Here is a 20,621-nt window from a genome sequence, read left to right on the forward strand (position 1 = left end):
TGCACTTCTGTATTCTGCTGTTTTAACAGTTAAAATTAAAAAAAAGGTTAAAACATTTAAAAGTTTATAAGCTGTGTTATGTTTTGTGGCTCCAGACTATTTTTCTTTAGTGGGCGACGGGAGCAAAATGGCTCTTTTGATAGTAAAGGTTGCTGACCCCTGGACTAGGGAATAGTCCAAATTCGATTTCAATTTGAAAAAAAATTGAAAATGCGAATATTGAAATTTATTATGTACTGCCTCTTTAAAAATTCGACTTTGACCATTCGCCATCTAAAACCTGCTGAATTGCTGTTTTAGCCTATGGGGGACCTCCTAGAACCTATTTGGAGTCAATTGGTGGACTTTTTTGGGGGGGAAAAACTTGAATTGAAACTTTGAATTCGATCGAATGCGCTATTCCTTCGATTCGTAAGATTTAAATTTTGCCGAATACGAACCTATTCAATCGAAAATTGACCTATTTGACCAAAAAAAAATTGTGGCCTTTTTGAATTAGAATTTCGAGGTTTTTTCAATTTGAAATGCGACCCTTGATAAATATGCCCCTAACATGTAATAGGGCTATTCAGTGTTTTATTTATTTCAAAGTAGGCCTAGACATAAAGTAAACTGCACTTCTGTATTCTGCTGTTTTAACAGTTAAAATTAAAAAAAAGGTTAAAACTTTTAAAAGTTTATAGGCTGTGTTATGTTTTGTGGCTCCAGACTATTTTTCTTTAGTGGGCGACGGGAGCAAAATGGCTCTTTTGATAGTAAAGGTTGCTGACCCCTGGACTAGGGTTTCCACCTGTCCGGATTTCACCTGGACAGCCCAGTTTTTGAAGGGCTGCCCAGGTGGAATAGTTCCTGTCTGGATTTCCAAATCGCTGTTCGCCACATCATCAATCCCACCTCTGACATCACCCACCCCAACCCCCCAAAATCACCGGACCATCCCCCCCCGATGTCACTGGCCCACCCCCTGCATCACCGGCCTGCCCCCTAAGTCACCAGCCCACCCCCGTTCCTGTTTTCACACAAAAAAAGGTGGCAATCCTAGTATTAACCACTAATGTTTTCCTCCCGAAACATTAAAAACAAAATTCTGTCAAGTAGATATCTGATTCTGAAACAATTCATTTTTAATTTAAGGTTACGTTTTTTTTTCTGTATTAATTTTTCCCCCACAGGCTACAGTTACATAATAGTAACCATTCAGACCAAAATTTAAATTTCAGTCGAGGCTGACCTACAGTCATGAGTAGAAGAAAATATATATAGACCCAGTGTGTACCAGGAAATACACTCCTTTAGAAAAACAGGAAATTTTCTTTTTTATCAACACTGATTAAACAATGCTTAGCAGAAGCACAATTTTATTATGAAAATGCTAATTTAACAGGAGAAAATATAGTATTAAAATTTGTATTCGGGATTTACTAATCTAAAGTAGTTAAAATACAACTGCATTTATGTTGTAATTGTGAAAGTAACTGACCTCTTAAGTTGTTTAAGCTCTGTTTTTATCCAGTCTTTTAGCCTCTTTTTTTATCAAATTTGTGATAAAGGAAAATGTATTTGGTCATTATGGTTTTATGTTTCTTTAACAAAAACATCTGTTAAGTGGCCGTCATATAAAGATGGAGCAGCCATAAATGGTAAATTTGACTCAACATAATACAGTATGGTACCTGGTTTTCTATTTTAGTTAATGGTTTTCCTCTGCAACATTGTGCACCATGTTCATGAACTACAATGCACCATTAAAGCCAGCTCCATTTTCAAGACATTCTTTTACAAGGAAGATATCAAATGCCACTAGATAACAGTTTAACGCATTTTCCAAACATGTCCTGTCCTAGATGGGTTTATGTAAGATTTATTATGAGCTTTATGTAAGATCTGTTATGTAGTCACCTGTTATACCAAAAGATGTGACTCTCAATTTGTTATATAATGGGGTCTATAGACTGGTACTCAAAAGATCTGCCTTGCACTGACCAAACATGGAGTAGTTTCAATTTCCGTGTTTGTCCTGTTAAACTCAAAAAATAACATAAACTATAGATTTTACCTGATTAAAACAATAAGAAAAAAATGTTCAGCACAAGCTCTATTCATTGAGAGATAAAAACATGATGGCAACTTGTAAACCAATTGCTTGTTGTTTTTTAGCATTTCATTTATCCCCCAAATCCTCAAGCTCTAACCAGGGTAGGGCTCATTGTGCTTAAATAAGAAGGTGCAGCGCAACATATGATTTGCAGTGTTAAAAATAAATTAATGTATTTTCTAGAAATCTTGTGGCCTCTTACAGGTTATGTGTCTGGGGGCCCACAATGAACACAATTTTTTTTGCCAGCACCCTTTGAATGTGAAGCCCAAAAAGATCAACCAAATAGCAATTAGGTATATTTCGCTAGGAGAAAAGGTTACACTTGATGGATGTGTGGTTTTTGTCATTTTTACAGTTGTTTTTTCCATGCACAAAAAATGTGCATTATTTCTGGTGAAACAAAATGCCAGACAAACTTCTAATACTGCCATTGGCATTTTCAGGCATTTTTCCTTGCTAAAATTTTGCTATAGATCTGTATAAGCCAAAACAATTGCTCACCCCTTGTGGTCAATGGAGTTTGCCCTAAGTTTACACTCCTGCCTGCCCCAGTCAAGCTGCCACAAGCTGTACATGTCTTTTTATATGGTCATGGAACTCCTCGGTTACTTATAATATCTTTTTACAAGAGGGGGTACTTTATTCACAATACAGTATATCTGTATACCTGTTAATACAGATAACACTGTTAGAGACAATATGGCTTTGTTAGTTCATAATTTTTTGAACGTAGATGCACAAAAGAGAACAACAGCAGATCTCAGCAATAGACCTAGCATAATAAAGTCTTTTTCAGTAACCATACTCAGCAGGGCAGGTGTGCTATACATAATTTAAATAAGCTTCACAACGTTGAAGAAAGAAGAAGAACAAAACTGTTGACATGTGTCATTGTGCATTACCAAGACAAAGTCACTGATATGAGATAAAGTCACTCAAGCAGTGTATTTTTTTGGCAGACCAGTAAATGTGGCCTCATAATTTGAAGTCAGCACATACAGCTGATTGTCACCACATACAAGGAGGAACATTCAAAAGAATGGTTATTAAGTTGTGAGAGGATTTGACTTTTTATTAAAACTCATGAGTGCTAAAGTGCCAAGCAAAAAAAGTTTGTATGTGCAGCCATTTTTTGTATTTTAGCTTACGAGGCTGTCAACTCACACATATGCTGCCTCCACAAGCTTAATCTTCACTGTGTGGTCATTAGTACAATAGGGGCTGTGGTAGGCTAATAAAACATTTTTTGACATAATTATAAAGTGCTTATGTGAGCATATACAATGTACATCATACTTTGAAACATTTATCCAGTTTGTGTTATTTGCTAATAAGGCATGTAGGTATAGAACTGTCAAAGCAAAGTTTCACATGAATAAATACTATCTGTATATGCAAAGTGAATGGCTTTTAATGAATACAAATGGAAGGTTAGATTATTAAATATTGAGGTTGATCACAAACTGGTAAATGAGTGGTCAGAACCCTTGAGACTCCCTTCCTTCTACTTTTGCAAACCAAGTACAGTGGATTGTCATGTGGATGGACCTGTCTAAATCTTGCGATTATAAAAATGAATGGAGAACATAAATTCCATTATGAAGAAATATTGTTTGTTTATTATCCTCAAGTCCTCAAGCTGTCTTTCTTTTCAAGGCTAAAGAAGAAGCGACAGGCTAAGCAGAATGCAGATCTTGCCACTACCAATTCAAATGTCAGTTCAGAATCCACACAAATTGATGACACTCTAAAAGGGATTTTGGGACAAGTTCCAGAAAAGGTTCCTGAGGATGAAAAGAAAAAGAAGAGAAAAGAAGGCAAGCAGCCCAGGCGCAGTGAAATTAAAAAACATATCTCTGGTGAGTGTTGCAATCCCCACATTATGACTTCCACATCAGCAACCACACTACCGTGTTAGCTTATACAATATGTTCTTTTATAGCTAGTTCTCTTGACTTGCCTACAATGACATACAGTCCTAAATACATGCAAATAAATAATCCAATACCACACTGTTTTAATAAAAAAGAGTCACTCATATACATTTGATAGAGTGAGTCATTCAAGCAGTTACAAGCACCATTAGTATGAACTGCTGAGTTATTGGTGCGTAAGAAAGACAGAATTTTTATTCTCGTTTGATCTTTATTTTTTCTCAGAACCACCTTGCACTAGTGTGAGGACTGGCTTGATCAATAGTCAAATAACACGTTAATGTTAAATATAAGCAAAGTAGAATGAATGTAATCAGACCCCATTGTTTCTGCAAGGTGCACTCTGTTGCACTCTTGTTCAACAAGAGTTCAATGAATAGGGCTTATGCTGAACATACTTTTTGCCTATTGTTTCAAACATTAAAAATCTATGTTTTTTGGGGTTTTTTTCCCTAAAGCTAAACAAGAAAATTAAAGCTATTACATATTTGGCTCTTACAAATAGATGTTTTTCTGCAGTCACAACAAAGGAGGATGGGAGGGGGTGGCAAATTTGTAATCAAATTATCTACCTTGCAAGGACCAAACATTGAGTAGCTTATATTTCCTGGTTTTCCCTATTTAGCTCAAGAAATACTGTAACAAAAACCCATAGATTTTCCTTGATTACAACTCTACGCCAAAAGTATATTCAACATTAGCACTATTCACTGAATTCAGTTGAACAATGGGGTATACTGCCCCTTTAATAAAAACAATAAGGAAACAAAAGGAAAAAAGCAGAGGATAAAGGTAGCTGAAAGTGATTGTATAACCTGTTGTCTGTTAAAGGACATGTAAAGCCTATCTTTTTCTACCATGTTTATAAGTTGGGTATATTTTCCCCACCCAAGCCACATCATTTGTACTCCATTTGCCATCAAATTTTCCTAAAACAAGTAGCAGCTTTCACCCAGCAGCCATTTTTCCTCTGACACATCATCAGTAACATTGACATCTGCAAACAGGACATTTATGCTGTAAAGTTCATGCAATGCAGAATGCAGGGTTACACAAGCGCAACATACTTTTATAAAAAGTTCTGCTGGAGTTTAGCACTGTTACTTGAGTCTAGTAGAGGTAAAAAAAAAAATAGAATCAGACAGCAAGAGTTTCTCTTGGAACCAGCAATGCTATCTCTGCATTGGCTGTTAGCCTGGAGGGTGTATTTAGTAATCTGAGCTGAGAAGAACTGAGCATGCTCATTAGCCAACAGTCAAAATAAATTTCTAATGGAGGGGGCAGAGTGGGTTAGAGGAGGAGAAGGAATTCTAAGTGATTGAGGGGATGCCGCAGCCTTACTGTTAACCTTTTAACAATCAGAGTGGCAGGTATATAAAGATTTCAAAGAGCCTGTTCACTGATTACATTTTTGTGTGTATGTGCATGTCCTTTAACTTTAAACAGAGCCTTAGAGCCTTTGTAGTTTCCTACTTTATTGACAGAAGGGTCTTAATGCAGCCATACACAGGCTAATATATAGCTTGTAGACTGATAAGAGGGATCACAAACACACAGTATGGCCACCTTTCTATTGTTCTGATCATTCAGGCTCACAGCCCCAGAGTTTCACTATCACTGACATTCTGTAAGTGTACTTGTATGTGTTTAAAATATGGATTTAACTTTGCACTCAATTGCTATCTAGGAATAACTTGACAAACTTGTACTTTAGTTAACTTTTAGTTAACTTTTATTATGTTATAGAATGGCCAGTTATAAGCAACATCTCAATTGGTCTTAATTTTTAAAAAAAAAATGTTTTAATTTTTTTAATTTTAACTACTGAATAAAAAGCTAAATAACTAAAAAAAAACATAAAAAATTAAAATCAATTGCAATTTGTCTCAGAATACAAACATTATACTAAAAGTTCAAAGGTGAACAACCCCTATAAAGATACTGTATATATATTTTAGGTGTGCTTGGGGGTATCATTAGTGATAATGTGGCATAGGAACATAAAGGAATAGTTGGTAAACAAATATCTTTAACATCCTGCCACCTATTTAAATTTCAAGTGAAATGTATACAGATCTTTGCATGCATGTAGTATTTTTTTAATTTTGTAGCTTAGAACAAACAATCCTTACAATTTGTCTAAGAATTTCAAGTGGAAATATCTATTTTGCACATAGGAGATCTGTATGTGACACATTTTGGGGCATTCTATTGTCTGGTTTTCTTAGTTTTAAACACAGCGTCAAAATGCTAAGAAATTGCTCCTGAAACCCTCCACTGTTGGCAAAGAAATAGCATGTGCCCTGTGTCTGTCAGTTCCAATTGTTTGCAATGTTGGATACTTTGGGGGATTTTAGGTAGGATGAATGGAAAGAAAAACAGAAGTAACTCTAATAAAGCACACACTGTGAGGTCCTACTGGAGATGTAGGGAGAGAATATTGGCACAGCACAGTGCTCTATTCTGTAACCCTTGTTTATGAAATTATTGCAAAATCAATATAATAATCAATACATAATATGCTGGCACTATATATGTCAGTGATGATGATGACAGTGTAAGAGGAACAAATATTTCCTCTTGGAGTGTAACATACCTTTTATCAAGTAAAATAAGAGAGGTCTTGTTGAAGACTGTAATTTCCATTTGAAATTACATTGTATCTTCCATTTCCTCTTTCACATAATTATTGAAATATAAAAATATAAACCCTTGTGTCTGCAAGAAAGGTTGGATGAAGGGGAATTTGCTGGATTGTGAATAAAATGCAGCATGTTTGCATGGAAAAGTTTGCAGCTGGGTATAGAGTTCTAGCAGGCACCATATGTTACATGGGAAACCTTACCTCAAATCTCATAGGTTATGCTCCTCTTCATCTGGGTAAGTAGATAAACATTTCAAGTAAAACTCTTGTGTTTCGGGTCCTTTATCATTCTTGGTGTAAAGGTAAAATTATGAAATGATGTTGACTATAGGTGTAGACAGCAAATGGTAACTACACAAAACACAAATGTATTTTATTTGCGTAATGACTAACATCTATGCTGTGCTCTAATACTTTCATGTCTAGAAAAAATAAATGGGATGAAACAGTATAGAATATATATACAGTAATCCCTTTCCAGCTCATAGCATGTTTTCCTGGGTAATGTACAGGTCCTCAGGTTTTTATACTTATTGTTTGGCTATAGCCCAAACAATTCACAGCACTTGTCAATATGCAGTGGTGCTTGAAAGTTTGTGAACCTTTTTTCACTTGTCATAATATCTGACTTAATATGATCTGTCATAATTTCTGCATAAATATGACCTTAAAATGATCTGTTGCACTCGCAAGTCTTAAGATTAGATAACAGTGTTGGACTGGGCCAGAGGGACACTGGGAAAAAACCTGGTGGGCCATCGCCGGCCCAGACCTGCTCCCCCAATCAGGCATCCCCTAAAAAAAAAACCACCTGCACGTTTCTCCGCACAGGCTCGCAGTGTACCAGCGTTCTTGCAGGCGCATGGTGTACCGGCGTTCACACAGGTGCGCTGTGAACCAGCGCTCATCAGCTGCTCACAGGGGAGCCAGGAGGGGGCCCCCCGGTGACTGCCTGGAGGGCCCTTCATGTGGCATTCCCGGTGGGCCCCCATTGCTCCAGTCAGACCCTACTAGATAATGAGCACTCAATTAAGCGATTAAGTTAAAAAATGATATTTTATTTATTGAGGAAAATTCTCCAAAATTATGTATTTGAGTGTTGCTATAGTATGTTAACCTTTGCTTTCAGTAACTGGTGTGCCCCCAAGAGGAGCAATAACTGTAAATAAATGTTTCCAGTAACTGTTAATCAGTGCTGCACATCAGCTTTCAGACATTTCAGCCCATTCCTCCTTACAGAACAGCTTCACTTCATGGATGTTGGTGGCCTTTCTTGCATGAATATTATAGACAAATGAAATAATACACTTGTTAGCGTTTACATTGTCCCTTTAAACTGACATCTAATGCCTTGTTTAAGAAAGGGAAACTTTATCCAATCTGTGTCAAGCAATATCAGTGCTACAAAAACACTAACTGAGTTAACACACTTGGATGTTCCCATTATTATTTATGAGCAATCTTTAGTTCACACTTTCTAACAAACAGCTGACACAGTGGAAAGGACTTATTTCATGATAGACAGAAGATGCTAAACTGCGCACCCACCTTCTGTGCCTATTGGCAGGCGGCCATCATATTAATCATATGTGTGCTGAAATGGGCCTGAAACAGACTATGGTCAAGTCACACAGAAACACAAGCAGGAACAGGGAACAGTGTTTTAGATAAAACAAAGCAAATGTGTGTTATAGCCATTCTAGGGACTAAAAAAATGTATCTGGTACAGATGAGTCTAAATAACAGGTCAGTTTTGCACCCCTTAGTGCTCTAGCTTTTGCATATGAAGCTTTTGTAAATAAGCCCTCAGATATTTAAAGTGAACCACTCTGGATGGCATAGTGCTCTGTAAATGAGTTCCCCAAAATAAGGAGTATGGGAATCAAACTGGTTGAATTTTTATATTTAGGAACTAATTTAATGATTCATTTTGTGACTCATTTAATGAGTGTTTTTTGAGTTATTTAGATTTTTTCAGCAGCTGGTTGTTAGGGTCCAAAATACCATGCATTGATTTGAATAAGATACTGGAATATGAATAGGAGAAGGCTTGAATAGAAAGATGAGCAACAACAATACATTTTGAGCTTTACAGAGCATTTGTTTTTAGATGGGGTCAATGGACCTCATTTGAAAGCTGGAAAGAGTCAAAAGAAAAAGACAAGCTATTAAAAAACTATACAAAAATAAATAATGGAGACCGAATTAATTGGTTAGAATTGGTATTCTATAACATTCTAAAAGTTAAATTAAAGGTATAGCCTACATTCTTTGACTTAAGCAGTATATATCATATATATATATATATATATATATATATATATATATATATATATATATATATATATATATATATATATATCATTCTAACAGTGCTATCTTTTCATCTTTGAATAATTGTAAGATTATGCTTTTGTGCTTTGTGTTGGAGTGCCCTCTTCTGGATGTGTTACCGAATACCTGCTCATACCCAAAGTTTGCTCTTTATTTAATCACCTTCTATTTTTCTGTGTGTCGATAGGAGATGCGGTTTTTTTCAGGATTATATATTTTTACAGCTCAGTATAAAAAACTGGGTAAATAGATAGGCTGTGCAATATAAAAAAATGTTTCTAATATAGTTAGTTAGCCAAAAATGTAATCTATAAAGGCTGTAGTTATTGGATGTCTAACAGAACAGAACAGTACTTTGTGCTTTATAGCTCTCTAAGCAGTTTAATATAAACACTTACATATTATATTAAATATTTATTGTCATTTTGTAGTAAAAGAATTCATTGTAATAATTTCCTTGAAACAATATATATATATATATATATATATATATATATATATATATATATATATATATATATATATATATATATATATATATATATATATATATATATACATACAGTTCTACTTGAAGCACAATGAAGTGGCCAAAATACCAGGTGCCATCAGTCAAAACTCAATGCAATTTGTTGGAGCAAATTGAGACCACTTTTTCCAGTGTATCCACTGCACACAGCCATTTAGAGCAGCTGTGGCCTTTATGGCATGTGGGGTGTATTATACACTGACATTTTTCAGCCAGATAGATTTTATTGTAGAGGTGGTACCTAAGGAGTAGCTTAAAGGGGTTGTTTGCCTTTAAATTGACTTTTAGTATGATGTAAAGAGTGATATTCTGAGACAAATTGCAATTGTTTTTCATTTTCAGTAAGTTGTGGTCCGTACCACCATCAGAAATCACAGGACCCCATACAACAAAAAGTATGTCATTAAAAAAGCCACTCAGACATGAGCGCTAAAACATGAAAGCTTGGGTTCCCTCTACAAGGTAAAGAAAAAACATTAAAATCTCCAAAATTTGGAAATAGATCAGCGCCTATGGCAACAGAGAAATGAAAAACAGAAAACCAAAATAGTGCAGTATGTTTGGATATTTGGACAGCACCCGGTGTTTAAAAATCTCTTTATACGGTGTGCTTCCCCTTTAAATCTTCCACTGCTGCTGAAAGCATGCAAAAGAAAAATCCCTTATTAGCAGATCCTTCCTCTCCTTTTAGCTCAGTTCCACGAATTCCAATATAGAAAGATATAAATCCAAAATAGTATAACACCATTTATTAAAAATATACTTTAAAAACAATTTTGCACTCACATTTGTTTTGAAGTATAATCACATATCAACATCTGTGCTGCACAGGCTATTGCAGCTTCTATGGACGGGCCCTGCCGGCATGTGTAGCTCCCCCCTGGCTCTTCCTGTGAGTCTGATGTGATGTCACTTCCTGCCTTACGCTTTTCACCAGTCAGCTGACTTCCTCAGAGGCATATTTCCCTAACCATGTGTGTCTTCTATTATACTAAAAGGGGTTTCACTAACTTTCTTTATTAAATTGTTTCGTAAAACTACAGAACACACAAGGATAAAATTAATCGTAGAAGGGAGAAGAGAGGAAAGAACCTTGTTTTGTGACTGCAAATTGCCTTCAACTGTTAAAAACAACCCTCACCTCTGTAGACCATGTGTTGATTCTTTCAGCGACCAACTTTTTCATTCACCATTCAGTTAGTGGAAGTATATAAAGTTCCTCAACTTACACCATAAACGTAATGTGCAGTGCTTGGATGAATACAACCAATAAATTATTGATTGTCGCTACACCGACTCTGTGTATATTTTATCAATTGTTGATTCTAAAAAAACTCTGATACTAATTAATTTAACAAATTCCTAGTATTTATGTTAAAAAAAGAGAGAATTATAATTCATGGATATAATTTATAAAGTGCCTGTGCTCCATTAGTTGATAGAGGACCTCTTACATCATTTGTATCGTGATAATTGAGGTAGTAAATATAAAAAAGTGACTGGTGCTATTAATAAAAAAGTTGATTGAGTAGATTTAAAACAGTGCTACTCAGTTGCAAATTAACCCAACCGCTTCTTGAGGATAAGAGAGGAATTGTGAAAAAAGATATATTTTTTCTAAGTCCCCTAGGAGCACCACAAAGTGGGAGAAGGCAGAAACTGAAGGGCTGCGGTCTCGTTAGTTAATCTTTTCTGTCTAAAAAGAGAGGCTATTTAACCCTAAAAAACCGCAGACCATTCAGTTCATGGAGAGAAAACAGATTTAAGAAACAGTTAAAGGAGAAGGAAAGCTACGGAGGCATTTTATTGCCAAAAGATTAGCTGCAATAGTGCAAGCTAGAATGCTATATTTATTCTGTGGAATGTTTTACCATACCTGAGTAAAAAGCTCTAGAAACTCTCTGTTTGTTTAGGATAGGAGCTGCAGTATTACTGTGGTGTGACATCACTTCCTGTCTGAGTCTCTCCCTGCTCTGGGCTCAGATTACAGTAGAGAAGGGAGGGGTGGGGGAAGAGGAGCAAACTGAGCATGCTCTTGCCCAGGGCAATGAGGTTTAAGCTGATAGCAGGAAGTCTGTTTCTTTTGACAGGGGACTCAGAGCAACATTACTTTGGAGGTTTACTGGTGTATTTAGTTGGACCTTTCTGATAAGGCTTACTTAGTTTTAACCTTTCCTTCTCCTTTAAGGAAGAGTTCCTATTTGTTTAAAAAGTGCAATTTTTGTTCACCGAAGTGAAGTGATTAAAAGAAGATCAAGAGTCAAATCTTGCCCTGACGCGCGTTTCGCCACAGCTTTCTCAAAAGGCAAGTAATACTCTTCCTTAACTGTTTCTTAAATCTGTTTTCTCTCCATGAACTGAATGGTCTGCGTTTTTTTAGGGTTAAATAGCCTCTCTTTTTAGACAGAAAAGATTAACTAACGAGACCACAGCCCTTCAGTTTCTGCCTTCTCCCACTTTGTGGTGCTCCTAGGGACTTAGAAAAAATATAACTAGAAATCTTGGGAGCAACTCCACCAACTATCTTTTTTCACAATTCCTCTCTTATCCTCAAGAAGCGGTTGGGTTAATTTGCAACTGAGTAGCACTGTTTTAAATCTACTCAATCAACTTTTTTATTAATAGCACCAGTCACTTTTTTATATTTACTACCTCAATTATCACGATACAAATGATGTAAGAGGTCCTCTATCAACTAATGGAGCACAGGCACTTTATAAATTATATCCATGAATTATAATTCTCTCTTTTTTTAACATAAATACTAGGCATTTGTTAAATTAATTAGTATCAGAGTTTTTTTAGAATCAACAATTGATAAAATATACACAGAGTCGGTGTAGCGACAATCAATAATTTATTGGTTGTATTCATCCAAGCACTGCACATTACGTTTATGGTGTAAGTTGAGGAACTTTATATACTTCCACTAACTGAATGGTGAATGAAAAAGTTGGTTGCTGAAAGAATCAACACATGGTCTACAGAGGTGAGGGTTGTTTTTAACCGTTGAAGGCAATTTGCAGTCACAAAACAAGGTTCTTTCCTCTCTTCTCCCTTCTGTCTTCTATTATACAACTGCTCATTAGCGGATTCCATGGTGACCGCAAAGGCTTGCGTTCCAAGTCTGCATCTCATAGCCTGTTACCTGCCCTATGTCACTTCCGAGTTCTCTCAAACTGCATTGTGAGTCAGGTTTATTTTTGCTAATTTTGGCTTTATACCTATCTTTATTTGTTATCTATTTGCTGGATTCATTAACCACAATATATTCCTGTTGCATTGAATAAATATAAATTTAAAGTGCTAGTGCCTTATTATAAATTAAAATATTTTAAAATATTTCCCATAAAATATCAATGTATATTTGTGATTCAATCAATGTTATAATTTGTGAACTCATTGAATTATCAATTGTGATCTAATTTTTTCTTTCACTTTTTTTTTTTTAAAAAAAAAACCCATTGGTGGCCAGGCCCCCCCCCGTACAAGTTAAAAAAAACAACCCATTGGTGTACAGCGATTACAATAAATTTGTAGCCTTACATAGCAGTTCTTTTTAGATGGAGTCAGTGACACCCATTTGAAAGCTGGAAAGAGTCAGAAGAAAAATGCAAATAAGTAAAAAACTGTAAAAAAAAGAAAAAATCAAGGGCAATAGAAAAGTTGCTTAGAATTAGCTACGCTATAACATACTAAAAGTTAACTTAAAGGTGAAACTTCCTTTTAAAAAGTGTGTGTGTGTAACACTTTAGGGCTTCTGTCTCTCTGTCTTTTCTAAAGAAACATATATGGGCAAACTTAAAAAACTGCATGGATCATGATACGACAATTCATAGATACTATAGAGATATGTAGAGGAGTATTGGTAATGGAAGCCATTGTTGACCACTCCCACGTCTACTTTAGACACCTATGTTAACACAAGCACTTTCAAGAACATATGCACATTAATGGTGGGAGCACACCAAAAAACCAAATGGTTGGTACTTATTGCAGGGGTATCTAGTATAGGTAAATCTAAAAACAACTGGACTTGCTGAGTAATTTTACAGGTAAACTTTGCAGGATTTACAGTCTGAGATGTGAAAAATGCAGGAGCTTACAGGTGTGAACAATGCAACTTGAATTACAACGTATTACTATATTTGTGTCTCATTGCTCTACTCCAGTAGTGCTTATGAAATATTCACACTTAGAAACTAATCATCAATTAGCGTTCATCAACTGTGAGAAGATATGTGTGCATAAGAGTACAATTTTATATATTTTCTTTAATATGTCAATGGAGATTCTCATTCATTCAGGTCATGATATACAGTATCTAGTGGAGTTAAGTCTAAAGTAACTGGACTTTCTGAGTTCTGAATAAGGAAGGCTAAGTGCAATGTGAGATCATTGAATAAAGATGTGTCTTATCAATCTGTCTGTTACTGTTATAATCAGGTCATAAAATGGTGCCTGTGGTTTTGCTTCCAGTTAGGTTGCAACTCTTGACATATATTTAAAATCCCTTTAATGGTTAAAAGGGTATCTGTGTGTGGGTATTTCTTTAGGCGTATTTTCAGAATGTCTGTGTAGGAGATACATTTTTTCATGTTGCCAGTTAGACTGCAATGTAGGTCACAGATCCTGGGTGTAATTTTTTTTAAAATACATTTTTATACAATTCTATATTGTTTCTTATTATAGAGCATCACAAGCCATTTTTTGAATTAAACAGGTCCCCAGTAGGGATGGGCGAATTGTTTTGCCTTGTTTCGCTGAAAAAATGACGCCCATAGACTTGTATGGCGTTGTGCGTCAAAATAACAAGATGCAGATCAAAAAAAATTTACCGCGCAACTTATTTTTGACATCCGTAGACTTTAATGGGTGTCGGCGACATTTCGCCGGCGGCAAATTTTTGCCGAAACGAAACAGGTCAAATACGCCCATCCCTAGTCCCCAGAGTTGGTTATGTCATTAAAAGTGTTATTTGTTTTTTATGTTTCCATCTAAAATCTATTTCAGTACCTATGACTTAAAGTAGCAGAATACCCCCTTGTTCAACAGGAGTTCAATGAAGAGATCTTGTGCTGAACATACTTTGTGCCTTTTGTTGTAATAATGAAAAAGCTAATTTTTTTGTTATTTATTAAGCCAAAGAGGGCAAACAAAGAAACTGGAGCTACTCCATATTTGGTCCTTGCAAGATAGATACTTAGACCAGTATACAACCCCCTTCTTTTCCCCTTGTTTGTTGTGACTATTTTGTTAGCAGGAGTCCATTATGTAGGGAATTATATATGTTATCTAATTATCTACTTTGCAAGGAACAAACATGAAATAACGTGGAAAAGAGAGAGCAATGTTTGGCCAGATCATGGACAGGGTGTTAGCGTCATGGGATGTGCCTGTGTGAAACAGGGAGTGGCACTGTCCGTTTTCTTTCATTGGGGCCCCATTCTACTTGTTAACAACGCCCATGGCCCAGGACTGATGAGCTAATAATTGGTACCCCCTGTGGGTTATCCCTACTATCTTAGTGGTATGGGTCCCTTATGATTAATGATGGTACCCTGACATTGGGGCTTAAGAATTGGTCAGTGATCTAAATTGACAGTTTTCATATTACAGTCGGTATATTAGGGCTAAAAGAAAATAAATATGACCATACATTTATGTCCTCAACCTGTACCCTGCTATGTAATTATAAAACCTTGAATTTCAAGAGTGATGCAGATCCCAGTTCATGGGAAACCTACCATTCCCTCATCTAGAATTAAGAAAGGAAGTTGCTTTGGTTCGTAAGATGAAGCAGGGAATGAGAATGTATCCGGTGCTGGAGCTTTGCACAATTGTGAATGAGCTTTCACGTTTGATTAGTAAATCTTTCTGACTTTGACCTTTAAACAAGAGATAAGTGTAAAATGCAGAATACTGATTGAATTGATTTTGTGCAATTTGATCTTGCACGTATTTGTGCTGTTAGCTAGCATCACAAATGCATGCAAGATCTAATTGCATAAAAAGTAGATTAACCACTTGGCTTATTTGTCATTACAGGTATTATATTGCCATTTGTAGACAGGAGCAATAATTTCTAGAACTGGTAAAACGCTGTGTACATTGCTGCCAGTATCAGTAGATTACCTTTTCATCTCATGTTAAGGGATAGGCTAGAGAATGTAGCGTTTGTGTTGTCCTCTCATTTAGAATACATCAGTGTGTTAACGAAATTTCATCACCCAAATGTAGCCTTTTGGGTGATGAAATTTCGTGAACACAATAATGTATACTAAATGAGAGGACAACAAAAAAAGTGTATTAACCACTTGGATTATTTGTTATTACAGGTATTGTATTGCCATTTGTAGAAAGGGACAATTAATTCTAGAACTGGTAAAACTCTGTGTACATTGCTGCCAGTATCAGTAGATTAAATTTTCATCTTATGTTAAGGCTAAATAATGTAGCTTTTGTGTTGTTCTCTTAGGGAGTATACATTAGTGTTCACAAAATTTCACCCACAATGGCTATTAAGTGGGGGCTTAATAGCCATTGTGATTAGCAGTGATTAGCAGTGATTATGCAGATAAAATTTTACGTATATTAAAGAAAGCCCCTCCTACCCTACATTCAACCTCCACGCGACTACAAAATTTGGGAGGTCCCTATCAAGACCACCACCCCACTACCTTAAAATATGTGCCTGCATCCAAATGTGCCACACAAATGCCCCTCCATGGTGGCTCTCACTGCCATATTGGTAAACAGAACTAAGATGCAATTGTGCCATTGCATCAAAGGCTTGCCATTCATACTGCATGTACATTTTAAGAGCAGCCATATTCAGTTTACACTACTGACACGTAGAAAAAGACTGAGTTTGGGAATATGAATGACAATAAGGCAGGCAGCACTGTATTAATTTGTATTTATTGTGACCTGTGCTTTTCTGCATTTTGCACCCTGGCTCTTGTGCACTTGCATCAACCACTTAAACAAATGGCCCCTAATGCCTTCATCACATAAAGATACTCCATTAGGGCCTCTAAGAAGTCCATGTCACCTCTCTTTAGGAGAAATATGTAATTCCATGAGGCATACCAGGAGCTAGTAAAGAAGAATCACAAAGCAGCATATGTTTCAAAAAATATGTAACATTTTTCATATGGTGGTTCAGCATTAGATTTCATATTGATAACCTACAGCTGAACCTTTAAAATTGTGCCTGTGGTTTTGCTTCCAGTTAAGGTTGCAATTCTTGACATACATTTAAAATCCCTTTATAGGTTAAAAAGGCATCTGTGTGTGGGTATTTCTTTAGGTGAATTTTCAGAATGTCTGTGTAGGAGATAAATCGTTTCATGTTTTCAGTTAGACTGCAATATAGGTCACAGATCCTGTGTTTAATTTTTTTAAAATACATTTTTATACAATTATATATTATGTTCCTTATTGTATAGAGCAGGGATCCCCAACCTTTTGAACTTGTGAGCAACATTCAGAAGAAAAAGGAGTTGGGGAGCAACACTAGCATGAAAAATGTTATTGGGCTGCCAAACAAGTGCTGTGATTGGCCATCCATTTGGTAGCCCTTATGTGGACTGTCAACCTACATTGAGTCTGTCTGGCAGTACACCTGTTTTTTATACAACCAAAACTTGCCTCCAAGCCTGGAATTAAAAAATAAGCTCCTGCTTTGAGGCCACTGGGACCAACATCCAAGGGGTTGGAGAGCAACATGTTGCTCACGAGCTACTGGTTGGGGATCACTGGTATAGAGCATCACAAGGCATTTTTTTACATTAAACAGGTCCACCTTTCCCCCAGAGTTGTTTATGTCATTAAAAGTGCTATTTGTTTTTCTTTATGTTTCCATCTAAAATCCATTTCAGTACTTATGATTTAAAGTGGCAATATACCCCCTTGTTTAACAGGAGTTCAATGAAGAGATCTTGAGCAGAGTGAGCAGTGTTTGGCCAGATCACGGATAGAGTGTTAGCATAATGGGATCTAATTGCATAAAAAGTGAATTAACCACTTGGCGTATTTGTCATTATAGGTATTATATTGTCAGTTTTAGAAAGGAGCAATCATTTCTAGAACTGGTAAAACTCTTTGTACATTGCTGCCAGTATCAGTAGATTACCGTTTCACCTTATGTTAAAGGATAGGCTAGAAAATGTAGCTTTTATGTTGTCCTCTCATTTAGTATACATTAGTGTGTTCACGAAATTTCATCACCCAAATGTTTAGTATACATAAATGTGTTCATGAAATTTCATCACCCAAATGTAGCCATTTGGGTGATGAAATTTCATGAACACACTAATTTATACTAAATGAGAGGACAACAAAAAATGTGGATTAACCACTTGGCTTATTTGTTATTACAGGTATTGTATTGCCATTTGTAGAAAGGGACAATCATTTCTAGAACTGGTAAAACTCTGTGTACATTGCTGGCAGTATCAGTAGATTACCTTTTCATCTAATGTTAAGGCTAAAGAATGTAGCGTTTGTGTTGTTCTCTCCGGAAATATACATTAGTGTGTTCACAAAATTTCAACCACAATGGCTATTAAGTGGGGGTTGTACATATAGCAGTGATTCAATTTTACATATATAAAAGAAAGCCCCTCCTACCCTACATTCATCCTCCACACAACTACAAAGTTTGGGAGGCCCCTATCAAAACTGCCACCCCACTACCTTAAAATATGTGCCTGCATCCACATGTGCCACACCAAATGCCCCTCCATGGTGTCTCTCATTGCCATATTGGTACACAGAACTTTGATGCAATTGTGCCATTGCATCAAAGGCTTGTCATTCATACTGCATGTACATTTAAAATCCCTTTATAGGTTAAAAAGGACTGCACTGTAGGTCAAAGATCCTGGGTGTAATTTTTTTAAAATATTTTTATACAATTCTATATTATGTTTCTTATTGTATAGAGCATCACAAGGCATTTTTTTAAATTAAACAGATCCACTTTTTGCCCCAGAGTTGGTTATGTCATTAAAATTGTTATTTGTTTTTTTTATGTTTCCATCTAAAATCCATTTCAGTACCTATGATTTAAAGTGGCAGTATACCCCCTTGTTCAAGGGAGATCAATGAAGAGATCTTGTGCTGAACAAAAAACTTTTTTTTTTATGATTACAACGATAGGCACACAGTATGCCCATCATTGTAATCATAAAAAACACTTTTTTTGTTATTTATTAAGCTAAAGAGGGCAAACAAGGAAACTGAATCTACTCCATATTTGGTCCTTGCAAGGCAGATAACTAGATCAGTATATAACCCCCTTCTTTTCCACTTATTTGTTGTGATTTTTTGTTAGCAGGAGTCCGTTATGTAGGGAATTATATATGTTATCTAATTATCTACTTAAAGACCAAAACGATAACACAACATCCTTTAATAAAAACCACCCTTAAAGTATGGCATAAGATCAAAATAGATATGCATTTGACCCGGGCTCCATATGTATTACAACCATTGATGTTTAACCCAAACTACCCCCCAAGCTTGGAAAGAGGAACATATCAAAGGTGGGAGAAATGGGAGGAAAAACCCACAAAAATCCGAGATATGATCAGAGGAGATAAGATTATACCTCTACAGGAAATACAAGAAAGGTGGGGGAAACACCCTAGGGATATATGGGGATATAACCAATTATATTACTTCATCAGCATGAAAAGAGAGAGAAACTGGGACAGACCGTTAACGCAATGTCAAGAGATAATAGAAACTGACCCAGACCTGATGAAACCTCTCTCAAAGGTATACGATATTCTTCTCAATTCAGGTGAATATAAATTACCATCGTTTTGTCGCTCCTGGGAGAAAGAACTGGGAGTCAATATACCAGAACAAATGTGGGTGAATATTTTTAAGAAAGGAAACAAAAAAGCCAGGGCGTCAAAAATGAAAGAAGCAATCTATAAAATAATCACAAGGTGGCATCTAACCCCAGCAAGGCTAAATAAAATATACCCACAAAAGCATCACGGGTGCTGGAGATGCAACGATAAAGTTGGAAATCATTTACATATGTGGTTAACCTGCCCTAAACTGAAGGATTACTGGGAACAAATATTAGAAAGCGTAAAAATAATCACATCAGTTAAGGTACAGATGGAAGACCAAGTAACAATGTTACTAAATGTAAATTTGGAGAACTACAAGATACTAGATGATACACTTACCTTTTATCTTATTCAAGTAGCTAAATCCCTAATCCCAAAACATTGGAAATCCAAGGAACCACCCTCATTTAACGAATGGATGAGATCAGTAGAAGAAATAAGACAGCTAGAGGAGTTAACGTATTTATATCATAGTAACAGTGTAACTTATTGGAAGATTTGGACCCCGTGGTACAGATTTAGGGAATCATTAGATCAAAATTGAAAAACAAGAGGAGAATAAAGTAGCAGTTAGCAAAAGAAAATATGTATGGAGAACATATACGGAACAAACGTCGAAGTGGTTATGAACAGTGGGATATATGACTAATACACCACCTCCCCAACGCCCCCTTGTATTTATTTTTTGTACCCTTTCCCCCCCTTATTTTGTGTATTGTTTAATTTGTTCTTTTTTTCTTTTTGTATGAGAAAAAAATAAAGAAAGAAATTTAAAAAAAAAAAAAAAAATTATCTACTTTGTAAGGAACAAACATGAAATAGCTTGGAACAGAGTGAGCAGTGTTTGGCCAGACCATGGACAGGGTGTTAGCATAATGGGATGTGGCTGTGTGAAACTGGGAGTGGCATTGTCCATTTTCTTTCATTGGGGCCCCATTCTACTTGTTGGCAAGGCCCATGGTCCAGAACTGATGAGCTAATAATTGGCACCCTCTGAGGGTTATCCCTACTATCTTAGTAGTATGGGTCCCTTATGATTAATGATGGTGCCCTGACATTGGGGCTTAAGAATTGGTCAGTGGTCTAAATTGACAGTTTTCATATTACAGTCAGTATAGTAGGGCTAAAATAAAATAATATATCACCATACATTTATGTCCTTATCCTGTACCCTGCTATATAATTATAAAACCTTGAATATCAAGACTGA

At 36.0% G+C, this 20,621-nt stretch overlaps 1 protein-coding gene across 2 annotated transcripts in view; it reads left to right on the forward strand.

Annotated features, from left to right (window-relative positions):
• Window positions 1-20,621, forward strand: part of ncoa7.L (nuclear receptor coactivator 7 L homeolog) — a 97,209-nt gene that overhangs the window by 30,716 nt on the left and 45,872 nt on the right. For both annotated transcript variants that reach the window (XM_041562908.1, XM_041562905.1), the window contains exon 3: window positions 3,755-3,957. In XM_041562908.1, the coding sequence (XP_041418842.1) occupies window positions 3,755-3,957 (203 nt within the window). The remainder of the gene's footprint in view (window positions 1-3,754; window positions 3,958-20,621) is intronic.

This window comes from Xenopus laevis, chromosome 5L (genome assembly GCF_017654675.1).
Source record: "Xenopus laevis strain J_2021 chromosome 5L, Xenopus_laevis_v10.1, whole genome shotgun sequence".
In the NCBI taxonomy this organism is placed as follows: Eukaryota; Metazoa; Chordata; class Amphibia; order Anura; family Pipidae; genus Xenopus; species Xenopus laevis.